The sequence below is a fragment of the Opisthocomus hoazin genome, chromosome 4 (assembly GCF_030867145.1).
Source record: "Opisthocomus hoazin isolate bOpiHoa1 chromosome 4, bOpiHoa1.hap1, whole genome shotgun sequence".
Classification (NCBI taxonomy): domain Eukaryota; kingdom Metazoa; phylum Chordata; class Aves; order Opisthocomiformes; family Opisthocomidae; genus Opisthocomus; species Opisthocomus hoazin.
The window spans coordinates 36044810-36063008 of NC_134417.1; the positions used below are offsets into that span (position 1 = coordinate 36044810).

The window sequence follows — 18199 nt, forward strand, 5'->3', positions numbered from 1 at the left end:
GCAGAACCAGTATACAGAGTAATGGAGAGTCAAAGACTTACCGTATCGGTGCGCTTTCTACTCAGAGCATTGTTTATGCTGTAGCAGGGCCAGACTGTTACTGCTGAACAATAGAATCTGGATTAAGCAAAGGTTAAGAAGTTGTCCATCTGAAAGTACGTTTCAGAGGCATTTACTACAGAGACAAAATCGTTACCCAAAAAATAGATCATACCGTAAAAGTATGTTAATCCTAAATGGAGGTTTCAAATACTTCATTCTTGTGCTATTTTCTACTTTTTTACTTAATTTCAGAATCACATTTTCCTAGTTGGGGAGAAACTTGCAAAAAATTTATGGAAAGGAGTGCAATTACCGATTCTGGAATATACACAGACCTTCCTCAAAATACTTTGGGATATTTAAGGTTCTCTGGACATAGTTTAAAATAAATTATAAGTTTTAGATTCTTAAATGCCTTTAAAAATCTAGCAGTTCGTTCTGCATAAAACAAAACACGAGCTGACATTTTTTTCCACATATGGTTGGTTATTTTATTCAGATAAATTTCAGATATATTTTTGTCTAACATACGGAGACTTTTGAGTATATCGCTTCTTACTGTCTGGAGGGGCTTTTACTCCATGTAGTATGTAAGTTCATCTATTTTTCTTGCATAGGGTAGAAGATACCACCAAAGACATCAGAAGTTCAGGGTCGTCTTATAACGGGAAGATGGATTTGTTGCATTCTTAAAAAGAATTATCCACAGAATAGGAAGACAATGACAAAAAGAAAAAATGCGCTTTACTGTCTTGAAAACTGACCAAAATAAAATCTTTTCCCACTTTACTATGCACTAGCCGTAGCACAGACTATGATTTGCTCTGTTGTACCAGAATATTACGGAGCTGATACATGCTACATTAATTTAGATTTTCCCCGTAGAAAGAGTAAACATAAGTTTTATGACTCCCCTGTGTTTTAAACCAGCACTGATCTTAAATACTGCAGCATAACCTTATATGTGCTGTCCACACAGGGATAAACATATGTGGATATGAACAATGCTTGATTTATTTAGAGATAAGCTAACAGACATATCTAGGCTGGTTACTCTCATACGTTACCTACCGAAAAAACATATATGCTTTTTTCCTGCTGTTTGGATATTTGGCTTCAGTCACTGAAATATTATTAGCTGTTGTATGCTCAGCTGCATTCAGATGGCATAACTTGATTTGTGTTCATACAGGTAACATTAACTGGTTTATATTTCAATATATTTTTTTTTTCTTTTCTGCCAGTAGGATCCAAGGAACTCACTTCTCATCAGCTGTGTTTGGCCTGCAAGCTAAGAAGCAGGAGGTGAAGTGGAAGACACCACCACAGGTGCTTTGTTTAAAAGAATGCCCTTTTCAATTTATGTCTGCATGCGCTGGAGTGGAAGAGCAATTTCAGTTCTGCCCTGAAGAGGTGGATTAGACTTGTTGCACAGGAACACAAGCTTTGCTCATTTGTATCAGTCTGACTCTAGCCTGATCTTCTCAGGACATTCCTCTCCCCAGTATGAACGTATTCAGGCAAGTGGTACATGATGGAAGAGTTACACTAAATAATCATCGTCATGATGGTCCATTTATAACAGAAATATGAAATGTAACCACCTGTAGCTCAGCACACATAACTTAAGATTGCTTTTCAGGTGTTAAATTCATCCCTTCAACTTCCATAATGATAGAAAAACATGACCTTCCATGGCTGGAATTTCCGCAGGCTGCTTAAGTTCCATATGAAGCTATCTTTTTTCATTGGTGAGATACTTATTTCTTGATGTGATTGTTTTATACATGAGGCAGCAGGAAAGAAGAGTACACATGCCTCACCTGAGGTGCTTCACTCCTGTAGTCCTCAAATGCTCCTTGTCATCTCGTAAAGGCACTTGCACAAGAGCTCCAAGTGCCCAGCACCACTGAAAAACAGTCCCATGCTACACTTCTGTAGAAACTGAAGTTTCTCACTAGCTACAACAACAATAAAAAAATCTTCACTTTCCCAATTTAAGGAAGGAAAGCACAGCTCCACTAAGTGGCAGCAGTAGGCATCATTAGCGCCAGCTTCGCTGAACTATTTTTATACTTGTGAGAGATTTAATATAAACTGCTGCTTATGTGTCAATAATACGTCCGCCTCTTTTTTGCTCATAGTGTTTGACTTCTTCATTTCCAGGACAGGTGAATAAACCTGTGCTCAGAAAATCTAAGAGTAACCTTTCCAAATATTTTCGTAGGTTTGTATTTTGCAGAAAGTTCCATTTGAATATGAGTTTTACGTGTATTACAATAACATTAATTTATGAATTGGAAATTGCATCATATGGGTCGCCACACATTCTTTTGTGTGCTCCTCAGATCACTTTCAAAGCTTCTCTGCCAAGGCGGTCCCAAGGACTGATTAATCCTTTACAAATTAGGCAGACTACATTTTAAACAATCCAGGGTGCATTGCTACTTATTTTATGTCTGTGTCCAGAGCATAAAGATAACCTGTTTTGGTTTGTACGTTAGGAGGACTGAAACACATAGCTGAAGGACAATTACAATGTCCAAAAGCCGTGTTGTGTGCTTTACATACTGTGGTAGCAGGAGTTAAACTCCAAGGTCCCAGTTCTATTAATCACTGCACGAATCACTAAAGCTGTTAACTTACATGCCAAAAGCAGCAAAGTTTATATTCAATTACCAAAGATGCCAAAGCTGTCAGTAAACATATCGTCACACGTCATAAGCATAATCTTATATAGTCATCTGTATTACTAATTTCAGTCATTCTTAAAAAGTGACAGATCAGATTTAATACGGAGACATACCTGAGAGGTACTGAAGTCAAATCACAGCTTGTAACAAAGTTCCTAGGCAGATTCCAGTGCTGCCCCAGCTGCATTCCTGAAAAGCTGTTATCTAAACACGATGACTCCATGTGGCTCGCTGGTTAGGCCTACCTACTTTGTCTACGGACCGAAGCATATTAAGTGCTGAAAACAGAAAAATATTTATTTTTGCGTGCTATTTTGATTCTGGAAAACCAGCATTAGGAAATCACACCTAGCAATAGTTCATCATCTGTTGTCTGCAGTCTATTTTGAAACTGACTGAATGGATTTTCAGTGTCACACCACAGAGTATTTACAGCATTTTTTTTTCTTACAACTGATTAATTTTGTAACTGGGAAAGATAATAAACCAAACCAGTCTTTTAATTTCATACTGAAAAATTCAATAGATGAAGGTATGCCCCTAAATTGTATTACTTTTCACAGAGGAAAAGGCAAGTGACCTTAGTATTACTATTGTTTATTGACACAGAAAACTTTCCCATGCAGCTCCACTATCTTCTTATACCATAGGAGTTAATGATATGAAATCACACATGCTAGCAATTCAGGAAAAAAAGCATCATTAGTTGCAGTCTTTGTGTTCTCCAGTGACTTCTGTTCTATTCAACCTCAAAGAGCTGTAACACAGCAGTGTGGGGATGAGCTTCATGTACACTAGAGTTAAAACAATATAAATGTGCTTTACACCAAAGCCTAATGTAAATAAGATTCAGGGTTTGTGTTTCAGACAGAATAATGTATCTTTTTTTTTTCTTCAAAACTTTTCAGACAGAATAATGTATCTTTTTTTTTTTTTACTTCAAAACTTAATTCCAAGAAGGTAGGAACTAAACAAACAAAGCCACACATTCTTCATTTTAATATATTCACAAAAGGGTATTTTCAGGCAAAATTGATTTTGAAGGTTACCAAAATAAAAAATAATAAAAGAGCATGGCTTTGCAGCTCAAGGAGGATTTATGATTAGAGGAGACACAGCGGATGCTTTGTGGCTTTGCTCTCCATTGTTCTCCAGAAATGACAGCTATTGTCCAGTCTGGCCTCTCATACAAGAATGAACGTCAGGCCACAAGTGGATTTATTGTCCGCCGTAGCAAAACACTATGACTTTGCTACCACAGGGTGGGAAGGAATTATTAGTGATTTGTAATATCCTATAGGATTATGGTGTTTTGTTAGCACGCCAAGAGAGACATCTGATGTATGTATGGAGGCTTCAGGCAGACTGCCGCTATGTTTCAATAGAAATTCAGTAACATGCATCAGAGGATGGGTTCTGATAAAAGGTGTAGTTCCAGCCACATAAGGGGATCACTGCTGCAGAAACCGACACCTCCAAGGTACCCTAATGATCAGAAGCTCATGTCACTGTTTTTTAGTAGATGTTGATTTTTCCTTTACACGTGAAAAATTCAGAGAAATGTAGCATAGTATCACAAATACCCCCTCCCTCCATTTCCTGCTCACACACACACGATCACACAAACAAGTTTTGAATAAAGACTGCGCTCTGAGACCAGGATTTCTTGAGCACGTGCAAGGGTGGGTGCTGGGTGCTGCCCTTACCACCACCAATGTCCCTGCCACCGGAGAGCCAGCACTGGCCTTGGGCTTGTGGACCTGCGCTCCTCCACATGAAATGAAATGCAGCGCTGACTGCAGAAGGTCTCTTAAGAGTTGTCACTCACATAGTTTCACATTTGCTACCGATTTGTCTTGTGTGAGATATGCTTACTATTTCTGTTGGAGGGTCTTACCTTTTTCCTTATAAAAAACTGCTCCTCATATTTCAGCTTTCCCATCCTTCCTGTTGTACCATGATCCCTCATGAGGTGCCGTTTATGTGAGAAAACAGGTATGGTCAGCAAGGTGTCTGCTGACCGTGTATGTGAGGCGTGCTGATCTATCCTGGAATGCGCTAATGAAACATGCCTGAGATATTACTGTGAGGAGCAGCAGAGAAATGGGTGTGACACATTGAGAATGCCAGAGCATCTTGCTGTTTATTTGCTGTCGACACTTAATGCAGGCCCAGCATATGCTATTAAGAAATCATCTTTGCACTTGCATGTCATACCTACAATGCAGTAATTACACCTAGAAGCAAGGTACGCATAAGTAGTATATACATCTCTCTTGTCCCTCTGTTTGCCCAGACATCTGCCATAGCGAGGAATGAGCTCACACACTTTCAAGGCACGGCTGGTTTTAAGGCAGTCTAGGAGAGCACGGGGCCTTTGGTTATGCACACTTATGTGAAGAACCTCAAGTTTGAGCCATGTACCCTGAAAAATTGAACAAAAGCAGAGGAAGGGCCTGAAGGGAATGGTCAGAAAGGAGATGATCCTGGAAGAGCAATTCTTCAAATCAGTGGACTTTCACTAGTGCCAGTTTCCACCCACTCTAGTAAAATACATCCTCTATGAAGTTATTTGTAATAGACAGTCCACACGATGCCATAACAAAGTGATTTTATTGACATTCCTCTATAGTGATATGGTTGAATAGAAAGCACAGCCTGAGTATCATGTGACATTTTTCTGTCAATATAAGCAAAATCGGTCCAATAATGAGGACCTTTCCTGCCATTGACTTTAACAAAAACCGTAACAGACATTTCTGTTAGATAAATCGGAAGCTGCAGGGAATTTGGCTAATGGTACAATATTTACTATACCTAGTATCTACTATCTACAGGCGTCTGTTTTTCTACTAGAACAAAGGAACTACATGACTCGCTAGAGAGAAAGTAACAATCCAATCTTTTGGACCTTGTGGTAACTGGAAAACCTATCCCAGATTTAGTATATTGCAGTCATTTTTTTCTTTTAATAACGAACACTGAGGTACAGCCAGAATAATAGTAAAAAAGCACCGCATTTGTTGTAGAAAGATCTGTTGGTCTGCATTTGACTGAAAGTGTTTAATCTTGACTGGGAAGCCCTATTAATATTACCATGGAGACAGGGCAAATTATTATTTCAACAGAAATTAAACAAATCTCCAGTCAAATTTGTCTTTCTGGAATTCCATAGACCGTCACAGGATTAACAGCGAAGGACGAGTTTAACTTGTTCTCTGTGTGTGCATATTTTAGTTTATTTCTTATTTGATTTTCTTGTCCAAATTCAGTATCCTACTGTTTTCAACTAGACGTACGTCAACTATTTCTTACAGTGAAACTCGAACAACAAAACACAAACCCAACAAACACCCCCCCTCCCCACAGGCTGTCTCTCAGACTAGACTAAAAACTGAAACCTTAGCTACAGTTCATTGAAAAGTTCACGGGCACTTGAGAAAACTGGGCGGAAAAAGTCCTCTGTGTCAGACCTGTACAAAACTCATGATTTCTCCGTTAGATGTAGTTTGGATCGCTGACTTGCCTTGCAATAGCCACGACTCTCCCTAGAACATGAAAGTCAAGTTCTGAATATGCGCAGCCACCTGACTGAAACCGAACACGCGTGTAATGTCCTGCAGACTGAAGCGACAGCGTTTGTAAGGTTTAGACCTGATGCAATTAACAGTAAGGTACAGTTGTTTGTACTGGATCAAATCCTGCATAGCTTATGTAGCAGAACAGTCGGTGAGACAACTTCAAGGTGGAAGACCTACCGATCATTTAAAATACCTACTTTCATTCGCATATCTTCAGCTGGCAACAGGATTTCACAAACAGAAATATCTCTTTCCCTCCCCCTGCCATTAATACCATCACAACAGTTACTCTGAGAAAGGTACGGGCCCCCTGAAACCAAACGTACAAACTGCCAATATTCATTGCTCCTATCAAAAACTGCAATTCACAAAAGCTGTCAGATTGCCTACTCCATTTTTCACTTGCATTTTTAAAATCCATTGATGCTGATGTCATATCTTAATCTAGCCACCACCATGTTTAAAGGGAATTGAGATGAAGGAGCTGAACAGATTATTTCACTGTAAATCTGCCCTGTGGAACGTCTTCTACTCTTTCCTGGGGGGAAACAATGAAACCAGAAATTCTGTAATTAACAGTCAGCGTTTTACAAATGAAAATGCAGACCTGGAGAGAGCACATATGATTATATGAGTGAGTAACAGCATTTGAATTGAAAGGTGAACAAGGAAGAGTATATGCCTTGCATATACATAACTACAACAAAGTCAATTAATTGCATAATGAGGGGGTTAAAAAACAAACCAAGGGAGACGGGTTCCTCCCTCTCTCCTGTTAGCACCATGCACTGCCTCGCTTTAACATTACAGTGCCACTCAGATGCGTGCCTTCCCCTTCATTCCAGACTGAGACCAGATTCAGCCGTGGTATGATGCAATGATCAGAGAAAATGCACTGCGAGGTGTCGATCCGGATATCCTAGAGATGATGTCAGTGTTTGAAAACCTATTGGGGTAGGGCATTTGGGAAGAGAGAGGGACAGGACTGGAATGAGAGAATGCAAGGAAAGCAGAGGATGGCATGTTCCTTCTCTTCGGTTTATGAAAACAGTCAACTGTCTTCCTCTATTCCTGGCTTTAGGTCAAAAAAAAAAAACAAACTTGCAAGGAAATCTGCGTGACCTTGTTACTTTGATGTCATCACAGTCACCTAAGAAAGCAGCCTTTTTAAAATAGTAGGCTGTGCGCTTGAAAGACAGCTCGGACCAAGGATTTTGATGGGAAGTAGCTGGCCATGCTGAATGTCTCCCAGAGCAGAAACACACAAGCTGCTTGAGAGAGCATCTGCCAAGCATGGAGATGCGTAACACCTTATCTGGCTTAGTGCGTGGCGAGTGTCGGAACATGTCGTGAAGAATTTCAGGAGAAAGCCTTCCTTGTTTCAATCAGTGGCGTTTGATACTGTCTCTGAAATACAAACATCTTTCATTATGCTACAAAAAATAGTTTCACTTTTTCTTAATAAAATATAGTTTTTAAATACTTAAAAAGTTTAACTATACAGTATCATAAAGATTGGATTTTTTTTTTTTTTTTACTGTGCTAATGAGACAGCTCTTGATGCGCTATTTTCCTTAGCCAAACACGGACCAACCAGTTGGATACTTCTCTTTCCTTTCTTCTATTGTTAGAAGACATCCAACATTTGGCATAGTGCAGCTAACTTTGTAACATCACCAGGAATAAAACAGGAACTATAAAGGAATCACTGGATTTTGGGGCCCACTAGTGAAGAGGCAGAAATTACATACGTTGGAAGATTTCATCGTTCAGTCTCTCCTGGTGCGACTTGCTCTGATACAATTCATGTGCACATGACAGACGCTCTCAGAAAAAAGTTAAGGTTTCCATCATCTGCTGTGCAGTGGGGCTGGTCATGTGGAATAGATGCCTGAGAGCTCGTTTGTGGAAATAATAAGCATCATTTTCGGTGTCTGGTACAATGAAGCTGGCCCGTAGCTGCAGCCTCCACATACAACTGTAATATGAGTACTCAGTAAGAATAATAACATGTACTATAAAATAGATTCTCAGTAAAAGCCACACTGTAAATTACTATAAAAGTGACTGAAATGTCAAGGAAATTGAATAAATGGGGCAATTCAGATATCCCAAATATTTTATATATCATTAACAAAAGCTACTATTTCTACTTAGAAACATGTTTTTGTGTCCATCACCTTTCAAATACCTATTGACCTAAGCATCAAAGCAAGAAAATGATCTAAAACTCTCAGAATGCAGTTTTTCAAGTGTGATGAGTTTCTGTATAGCCACCATAAAAATACATAGGGAAGCAGGGTCCAATTCTTTTCTCTGGAGAGGAAACCTACAGGAATTAGATGTGTTAGACACTGAACTGATCTGATTTTCCAGTTTTCCGAAGCATAGCTAACACAAAACTACCAGTAACAAGCCCCCAAGGGGGTGTGGTGTTTCATGTGAGCTGCTAGACGCTATGATGTTACCTTCTTACTTACCCTCACTAGTCTCTCACTTCATATTTCACACATCTTTTAACCTATTTAGCGTCAGAAGTAAAGATACTTCGTATTTCCTTTTCCCAGTTAAGACAAACACTTTCAATCTGAGATTAGGCTTGGAAAACAATGGTAGCAAAGATTAATAAATAGGAAACAATCAGAGCAGTATGGCTGATTGTAACAGCCTCAGCAAAAATCCATCCCAAGACAAGCCTACTGCTGTTTTCCTTCTGTTCCCTGGTTTCAGAGTTGGAATGCAAAGTACACCAAACTGAAGAGGGTTACGTCTGCAGTAACAAGAGCTAGAGCTTTAGTTCAGTGGTACCTGACATGACTGGAGGGCCTTTAGGCTTACGCCACAAGGAAGTACAACAAATTCTTAACCCAGAGAGTTACGACCCCCTTCATCCCTGACAAGCACGCTCATTCACTGCAGCTTCTCATTTAACAGACCCTAGACTAAAATCTTCTGTCTACAGTCACTCTTGAGGTTACGGAGATTTGCACTGAACAAGAAAAGAAAAATGACAGAACCGAAAACCGCCCCCAGCAACCATAAATTAGCCCAGCCTGACAGAAAGTAAACGGCTTCTGACATAGGGGATGGGATTGTCTAGACTTCTCACTTGGAAAAAAGAGCATTTTAAACATCAGAAAACAAAGATCTGGTAAACAGAACCCAAGGGTATTCATAAGAGTAGAACATTCTTCTTATTCCCCCTTTTCCTTGTCATATACAACACTTAAGATAAGGGAGCCTTGTCCTTTATGCTACATAAGATATCCTTCTTGAGTGTGCACAGCCTTGTGCTTCTTGTGTGGTAAACATTACAATGGAGATGCCCCTCCCAGTATCTCTGAAGTGCAAGTTCTCTCCAGTACTGGCATGTAACAATCATACCAATCGCTGTTATGCTTTGCATTGCATTACAGGTTGGTTTTTTAGTTTTAGAAGGTCTTATCTGCACCATGTATCTGGGCCAGTTCCAGCTGATGCAACTGATGTGGATCATGAGTTCGTATATAAAAATTTCAGTTTTGCTCATAGGTGTCTCTCAGATGCACAATACATACAGGGAAAACAAGGATGGATGAAGATATATTTGACCAGCTCCCAGTACTGGATTCAATGGTTAAGAAATAAGACGGGCTGTGAACTGATGCAGAAGATGCGGGCATATAAAAGCTTGGAATGCTTCATGAGTTTTTTTTATTTTTTAATCAACGTAGGTGGAAGTAAACATTTATTAACATTTGGTCAAGTGTAGTGTAACTTGCATTTGTATTTTCATTGTTATTAATGGAGGTATGTAGAGATATACAGAAACCTTGAGACAGTTGTTTTTCTATTGCATACAGACTAGCAGTCCATTGGAAACGGAGGATGAAAGCATGAAGGTTAGATCTTAGAGGGCAGCAGTTCTTCATGCACAGCTTTTGTCAGTCTTGATTTTTGTTTTGTTTTCAAAAATAAAAACATGGGAAATCAAGATCAAACGATGCTGGACAGGAAAGGTGACATCAGCCAGAACAACACCAGAAGTGCCTGAACCCCCTCATTCAAGTCCAAAGGTACTAGTTTCTTCAACAGCTGTCAGCAGCTTTTCATACAGCATAGAATATGAGGGGTAAGGTGGAAGATCCAAACGGTTGAAACATGTGTGTGCCCTGCAGAAGGAAAATATGCTACATGTTAAGTTTAATCTAAATAACTTGAGAAAATAAGAATGAGAAAACAAGTTCCTACTGAGACTCAAGACATTCAAGTTCACTCGAGAGATAAAAAGGAATTCTAACTATTAAAGTAAAACACTCCAGTTCCGTCAACATCTGAAGTACTAAAACGTAGGTTCACATACACATGAATATTTCAAATAGAAGACACAAACCAAGTATCAACATCATTCTCTGCTATCCTTGCATTAGATGTTGCAGGAATCTTCATGGAGAAGAATGCTGGAGGTCACTGAGGAGCTGGGGTCTAGGCCCTGACAGAGAGAAAACTCCACTACTATGATTTTGGTTGCTTTGAGATTTTCCAGAAAAATGCAACTCAGCCATCCATCCAACATGAGCAGCTAGTAAGTTTTGCACCAGTGGACAAGCATAATATGATGAACTATATTGACAGAAGGGGCTTGGCATGTGTTTGTGGCAAGGCAGGGCTGACTGCTGAAAGACCATTCAGGGATCTACTAAGTGAAGAAGGAACACTGCTGAAAACATTCCTGTAAGTCAGCTGTTGGCCATCTGCTACAAGTCTGGCCTTTAAATGTTATTTATTTGTAGTAGCCAAGGCCAAAGCAAAATATTTTGTGCCGAGCAAGCTGCCAACTCGATGACCCTCTCTTCCCCCAGTTCTGTCATTATATTTACCCTCAGTTAACAGCACATTCAAAAGCAGCCATGGAATGGGTTCTACACGTACCTCCACCTTGTTGCAGCTTTTCTGGTAGCAGCAATTAGACCCAGACGCACAATGCACTTCACTGTGTGAGGTGCTATGCAAATGTGGAGCAAAGAAACAGTCCCTGCCCTAACAGCTCATCTATTTCAACTGACTGAAAAAATTTAGAGCTCATTCAACAAAGTGGAAGGACACATTTTCATTAAAATTGCTTCATTTTCTTCAGTCAGCTTGGTTTTACATGATGCTAGAAATATTGCTGTTTCCTCTTGCTCCCTCCAATAGATGTGAATTGACAACAAGGTTGTACTTTTAGCTTTTCTATCTTATACTTTACTTCAATGTTATTTCTTCAAAACTGAAGGAGAAGAGCTATCTTTGAGAAACTATTTGGAACCGCGCTAGTCATCTTAGGCCACCCACAAAGTGAGAAAAACATGATACTGGTAGATGGGCTGGCCTGAGACTTGCAGATTCAGAGGGAGAGTTGTATCAAGCACCAATGGTGAATCATTAAAAGCAATCAGGCAACTGAAATAGCCAGAGGTACATAATCTTCCCTGCATCACACAATTTCAATTAGGAGAGCTTTTGCCATCCTTTTTCCCCTTCTGAATGAAGATGTGTTAGTTGGTCACTCTCAGAGAGAGTGTACAATAAACACAGAATTTGCGGAAATGAGCTGGGAACACATGTGAGTTAGTGAAAAAGGAACATCAATAAAGCCATTATTTAATACACCTCTTGAAATTAAATGTGGCAGCTCATGTGTTATCCATGAGTAGCTCTGCACTGTTTATTGTTATCTCGGCAATCTTTGGCAGCAGAAGTTGTTTCTACAATCCATTGCCAATATGTATCAGCCACTGGGAGTTAATTAACTGAAGGATTCTTGCAGTCCATTCAGAACATGTTTATCGCAGGCAAGAGAGCACCATTCAGACACAGCCAGTCTTGAGGAGCTCAGCTGCTTGGCCCCAGTGCTGGAAGCAGCATAGTCATGGTGGCTCAGGTGTGGATTCTGCTGAGGTAACTCTGCTGAACCTAAAGTAGCATCTCTGTACGGTACTTAACCCCGGCACGTCTAACTATATGAGACCACAGCATCTCAGCCATCGCTGGCACGCATCCTGCTGTGCGGTGTGGACACATCCACAGCCACTGACTCTGGTGTTTACTTCCTTGCAGACATTCATCGTGACTGATCACCATCCATCTCATTTCATCCTGGTTATGAAAAAACCTTGCAATGCTGTTCACTTTAGTTGTTCTTGACCTAGTCAAACTCAGAAGAAAGATGCGTTCCTTTTCCTATTATAAGGTTTACAGAAGCAGACTCTTCTGTTGAAGGTCTCAAGGAATTTATTGTGGGGAGAAACTATTACAAAGAAAGGAAGAAAAAGTTAACATGTCTAGAAACACTGAAGCATTTTACTAAGCAACACTCTGGTGTTCCGCAGTTCAACAACTTTATAGAAAAAAATCCTTTCACGGCAAAAAACGCCATCAAATAAAAAAAGAAAACTGATTTTCAGGAGTCCTGTGCTGGTTAGGTTTACATTTCTACCTGCTTAAGGTGCAAAACAAAATATATTGCTGAGGGCAAAACCTGAATTCAGATTCTGGTCTGTAAAAGTAATGTGGATTTACTGCAACTCTGACGATGCCAGTGAAGCCCACTCAATCTTACAAGATAATTATGTGCAAAATTGCCTGGTATGCATTCAGCAATGGGTCTAATTGGTTCTTTGCTGCAAAGGTCAGATATGGTGTCTGCCTGTGTAAACGAACAACATATTCTGCCTCACCTGAAATAAAAGAAAGGGCTGATTCGGACTCCTCCTCAGTCAGTGCTCCCTCCCCTCAGTATTGCTGTGCGTAGCACCTTTACCACTTGCAACCAAAAGCCGAAATCTTTATTTTCCAAACCAGCCTAAAAACAAATTGCTCAGCCTCTAGTCTGTTGTATCACATCGCTGTGTGATACTGCAGTACACAGGGCAATTAAGAGGCAAGGATATTTTCCACAACACCCAGTGTTTCCTAACCCTGTGCCTTCTCCTCCAGAGATGCAAGTTCCTCCCAAATGGTGTTGACCTCCTCCTACTGATCCCAGCAAGAGTGCCTACAGTGAGCATAATCCAGGGTGCACTTACTATATTGTAGTGCTGGGTTTGCTGCACATATTGGGGTGAAAACATTATATCAGCGGTGCAAGAAACAGTCATTGCAATGAGAAGTCTTTCTTCCCTTGATTGAGCCTTCTACCACATAAGCCTGCTGACATTTGAGAGGGTGTTCAGGGAGTGAGAGGTCTGGAATAAGAATTAGCTCGGTAAGAGCTTTTATGGAAAGGATTCTGGCTTCTCTAGAAGAAAATGCAAGATAAAGTCATGTAAACCAACTCTGACCCTTGTGTGCCCTCATCCTCCAGTAAATGGACCACTTAAAATTTCATTCTTCCTGGCAGCCTGTCTTTATTGCTCAAAGTAGTTTTGGTGGGTCTGAACCTTTAATCTTGCTCACTGTTCACAGTGCTGTGCTATTTCTTTTAAGAATTCTCTCTAGAAATCATGAGTATAAGCTTTTAAGATTTTGCATTCTTCTTTTCTTTGTCGCTTTCTTTGCTCCCCATAACGGTGAGAGTCCAAAGGCAGTAAGTGTGCACAAAACCCCCTCCTATCTTATTTATAGCTTGAATCTATGAACTAAAATGAGACTTGCATTCTAACATAACCATGCCTGTCAGGCAGAAACTGGGCATTTCTCCTTTACACTTTGCTTTCTGTAGATAAACTCACAAAACCCTCATTGATCAACTACAGGACCCACAGGTATCAACTTTTCTTCATTTTGTCTGTATGAAGGAACACCCATACGCTGTCTGGGAACAACTGCTTAATAGACAAACGTAGATTTGTAGATGGTATTTCTGTTGATTGTGAGAACAGAGGAAAGAAAAAGTTCTTGCAAAACTACTGCTAAAACTGGTTCTGTGTTAAATACCTTCATGACCCAGGAAAGGTGATGAGAGGATTCCTGCTTCAGGAGAGGCTATATCTGGAAGAATTCTCCATCCGTCGCTACTCAGGCAGCCAGTTACAAGAAGTAAAATATCTAACTCCTTTATTTTGGGAGAAAGTTTTGCATATTAGATAGGGAGAGTAAAACTCAGCCTTGATGAACAAGTGGTTGAACCTGTTACCTATTCAGTGTTACTTCATACGACAAGCTACATCTGTTTGGAAGAAACCATGCTGCAGATTTACACTGGCTGATCTGCAAATCTGGCAGTCTCTTTCGAACCTGCTTTAGGGTCATCATCTAGAGATCTGGGATCAGAGCAGCATCTCTGAGATGTATTGAACTTTGACTTTCTAATGTGTGTGGACTCAAAGTAAATATAAATAGGAATAATGTGTGTGCTACAGACACTCCAGAAATAAGCCACTGGTGTAATCTAACCCTTTCTTGTCTTACGTGAACATATTACACCACCATTAACCCTGTTCGTGTAGGGGAACTGCTACTGATGAACAAGCGCACCAGCTCAGAATGAAGTTACCAGATTCTCAGCCTTCCTGAAAAAGTGCTTTCAAGAAGCATTCTAGGTATTCTGTATTAGTGGCTATTTTTGAAAAGCTGCATTTTAGAAATTCACACCATGCCTCTTTTCTGGGAGTGCCACACTGCTGTCGCAAGTGCACAAGCGTGGCTGGTTTAGGTATTATCACATCTCTGCTCACTACAAGCAAATGGCCACTGCACTCTTCATTACCAAAGCGTAAGGACAAGATGTAAGGGAGAGTTGCCTGACTATTTCAGCCATCTGGGGCAGGAGTGAGACAATACAGAAGGAGCCCTGGACTCTCCTGACAGAGCTAAAAGCTATCTCGATACTTTGTAAAGCAGCTGAAGGGCCAGACTAACCTATCCCCAGTGACCCACCATCTATCTGGATGTCAGAAAAGCTGAACACATCAGCTTTACGCAAGCTTCCATAACACCTCTCACAGGATTGCATTTATTAGGTCAGGGCCTAAGAACTAAGACTAGTAATCAAGAGGTGCAATCCACACCTAAGCACATAAACTAAATCTGATGATTGCTAAGATACAAGAAAGCTGGGGTTTTTTCCTAGGACTATGGAAATATGGAGCAAGTGTAACTCTGAAATTGTAGGAATTGTTAGGAGGACAAGGGAATTTGTTGTGGTTTATTTTAAACAGCTAAAGTTAGTTACACTCATATCACAGGGGCCAAAAGGCCTACAGGATATGACATGACTTTTTTTTAGCCTCTAAGCCTGAATAAATATGTAAGTAAATCTAAATAAACACTAGCAATCCATGACCAGGCATTTAAAAAGAGTTTAAAACAACGTTTATTTAGTTGCTTAACTAAGGATTTAGGGAGCCTCCAGGTTTAGCCTGTGTGTTTTATGTATTTCTTAGCACTGTGTATACTTAACAGCACCCCATACTTTTATAAAAATGCAGGTAATAATTCACAGTGATCAAGCTGTGTATATTCCGCATGAGCAAGTGTTGTTTCTCTTTCACCTGGCTAAAATGAATGCAGAGCTCTAAGACTTCTAAAAGGTGCTAACAACTTTCACCTGGAAAAGAGGCCTCTTTCAGGGAGAGCAACAAGTTCAGTGATCAGTAGACAAACATAAAGTCATTAATGTGAATATCTCGGGGCTAACGAATCTAGGTCATAAGTAATGCCTAGGTTCACAAAGAAAGTTCAGCAGAGCAGAAAGAGGCCAATTACCTTTTCAGAACTTGATGGGTCAGCCCAGAGCATTTTCTGTGTCCACGCCAAGGCCCACCCTCCCCTCTCGGCCACTTCCACCCCAGGAGGACTGCAAAGAGAGCTCTGCAGAAATGCTGCACGAGTCTGTGACTTCCATTTGCTGCCTGTCTACAGGCAGGAATGCCCTTGGGTCAGTTCGGAATACCTTACACAGACCAGACTATATATATGCTGCAGAAGGAAGATCAGGCCTCCGCACAGCAAACTGTAGCTCTCAGGCTTTCTTTCCACACTGCTGGCTGAAGCACAGAGGTCATGAGTCATCTCACTGACCCTAAATGTTTTCATTTGGTTTTAAATCTCAGTGCCTACCTCTAGCTTTCATGTAGGCTCTGGTTCTCCATATAGTCTCTGTTGAGTCTTTATGGTCAATGGACATAAATCGGAATGTACCAGGTGCGATCCAACTGAGCTATTTTTAAAGTCCATGTTCAGGTGAGATGAATTGTGCCTTAAAAACACTTGCTTCCCTTTTCCTGACTTCACAGGGAGTCAGTGTAAGATGTCAGCTCAGACTGTCTGCTGGCACAGTGCCCTGGTCCAGCCTCTGTGCCTCCCCACTGCATAAGCGTGGGCTTGAGCAGGCTTGTACAGGGTGAGTGTATTTGGCCTTCCCCGCTCCCAAGGACTCTGGGGGTCTGCTCAAGTCCATGTCTTATAGTATGCATCTGGGTAAACAACATGGGATGGCAAACAACTAGAAAACTGAACCGAACCCATTGTTAATTGATTGTCTGAGTATATCTGTAAGGTGTGCAAGAAGAGATTTTTTCTCTGTGCCCTGAAAGCAGCCTCCTTTGGACTGCAGCTGAAAGCAAATGATAAGAGCAGGAAGAAAGCATCCTTTGAAGGGCAAATGTTATGTAAAAGGGTGAGGCAGCAAAAGTATCTCAGAGATACCGAGATGTGGCCCCATGAAAAATGCTCTGTAATCTCAATGGGGCAGAGCCTCAGGCAACTGTAAGGACATTCAAGAAAAGGCGACTCACTTCAGTGAGGAAGGATGAGTGCTGGTCACAGATAAAGTGCTGGAGCAGAACTCAAAGCTGAATGCATCACACGGCTCTCTTGGGTGGCCTTAGGCAAGTCAGACCATCCCCAGTCCCTTTGTTCTGAAAAGGAAGATGACCCTTCCTTTGGGAAGCACTCTGAAGCCTGTTGACTCTCTATGACATTATGGCTCATTTGCTCCTAGCTGGCTGACTGAACTAGATGTAACAATTTGGGTATTATCATCACACGGTCCAAAGTCCCTTCACTAAGCTTCCTTGTGATGAAAAAGTGGAACCATCAGAGCAAATAAAGCGATTACAGTCAGGTCTCTAGCCAAAACTTAGAGACAGATTCTGGCTTTCATGGCTCTGTAAACTCACAAGTATTTTTACTAGTATTTTGGAAGTAAGAGGAACAGAATCAGCTGACAGACTCCTGCCGGTCTGGATCCGTTCCAGAACCAAAACAAGAGAACTAGGTTTGGACCTATGGAAATCTTTATCTTAATCATTTCCCAGGATTCAAAGTAGCTTAAACTGAGCCTGCAAATCAAAAAGGCAGCAAAAGAAAACACTTTTCTCTGAATGTAATTACAGAACAAACTCATAATTCCTTCTTTGCTGTTTTAACATGTCCTTTCTGTATTTGTTATCTTTCACTGGCAGAGATGCAAAAAAGTACCAGGCGCACCTTTCTCACAGCACTTCTTTTTTTGTATCCTAGTTGGGACATACCTTGGGAGGGAGGTTATTTTCCCCCATTTCTCTATACAGAAGCGCCGTAACCCATTGCTCCCTCGTAGAGCTGCAAAGCCCTCATATGGCACGCTTGAAGTTCCAGTGACAAATTGCAATAACCGGAGTCTCTGCTCATTGTTAAATCTCTCCACGGCTGCCCAGAACCACCGTATTACTATGTGTCCATCATGGTAACCTAAATCAAGAAACAAAACAGAAACATTGAAATTACCCCCTCTGAGTGAGAAGTGTAACATTGAAATATGTTCCCACTAGCATAGGGCAGCAGATCTACCGACAAGATCCTGACCTAAAAATATATCTTGTTCTTGATAAGCAGCAGGTCCCAGACCCCATCTTATCCTGACGATAGATGCTATAATATTACTAACTCATTTGAAACCCTGAAACCCAAATATACACATACATATTCAGCCAGCATAAA

At 40.7% G+C, this 18199-nt stretch overlaps 1 protein-coding gene across 6 annotated transcripts in view; it reads right to left on the reverse strand.

The window, feature by feature from the left end:
* Positions 1 to 5336: 5336 nt before the first annotated feature.
* Positions 5337 to 18199, reverse strand: part of HECW1 (HECT, C2 and WW domain containing E3 ubiquitin protein ligase 1) — a 271752-nt gene continuing 258889 nt past the window's right edge. For all 6 annotated transcript variants that reach the window (XM_075418577.1, XM_075418574.1, XM_075418578.1 and 3 more), the window contains 2 exons: positions 17752 to 17950; positions 5337 to 10467 (listed from right to left, as the gene is read on the reverse strand). In XM_075418577.1, the coding sequence (XP_075274692.1) occupies positions 10356 to 10467; positions 17752 to 17950 (311 nt within the window). In that variant the 3' untranslated portion in view covers positions 5337 to 10355. The remainder of the gene's footprint in view (positions 10468 to 17751; positions 17951 to 18199) is intronic.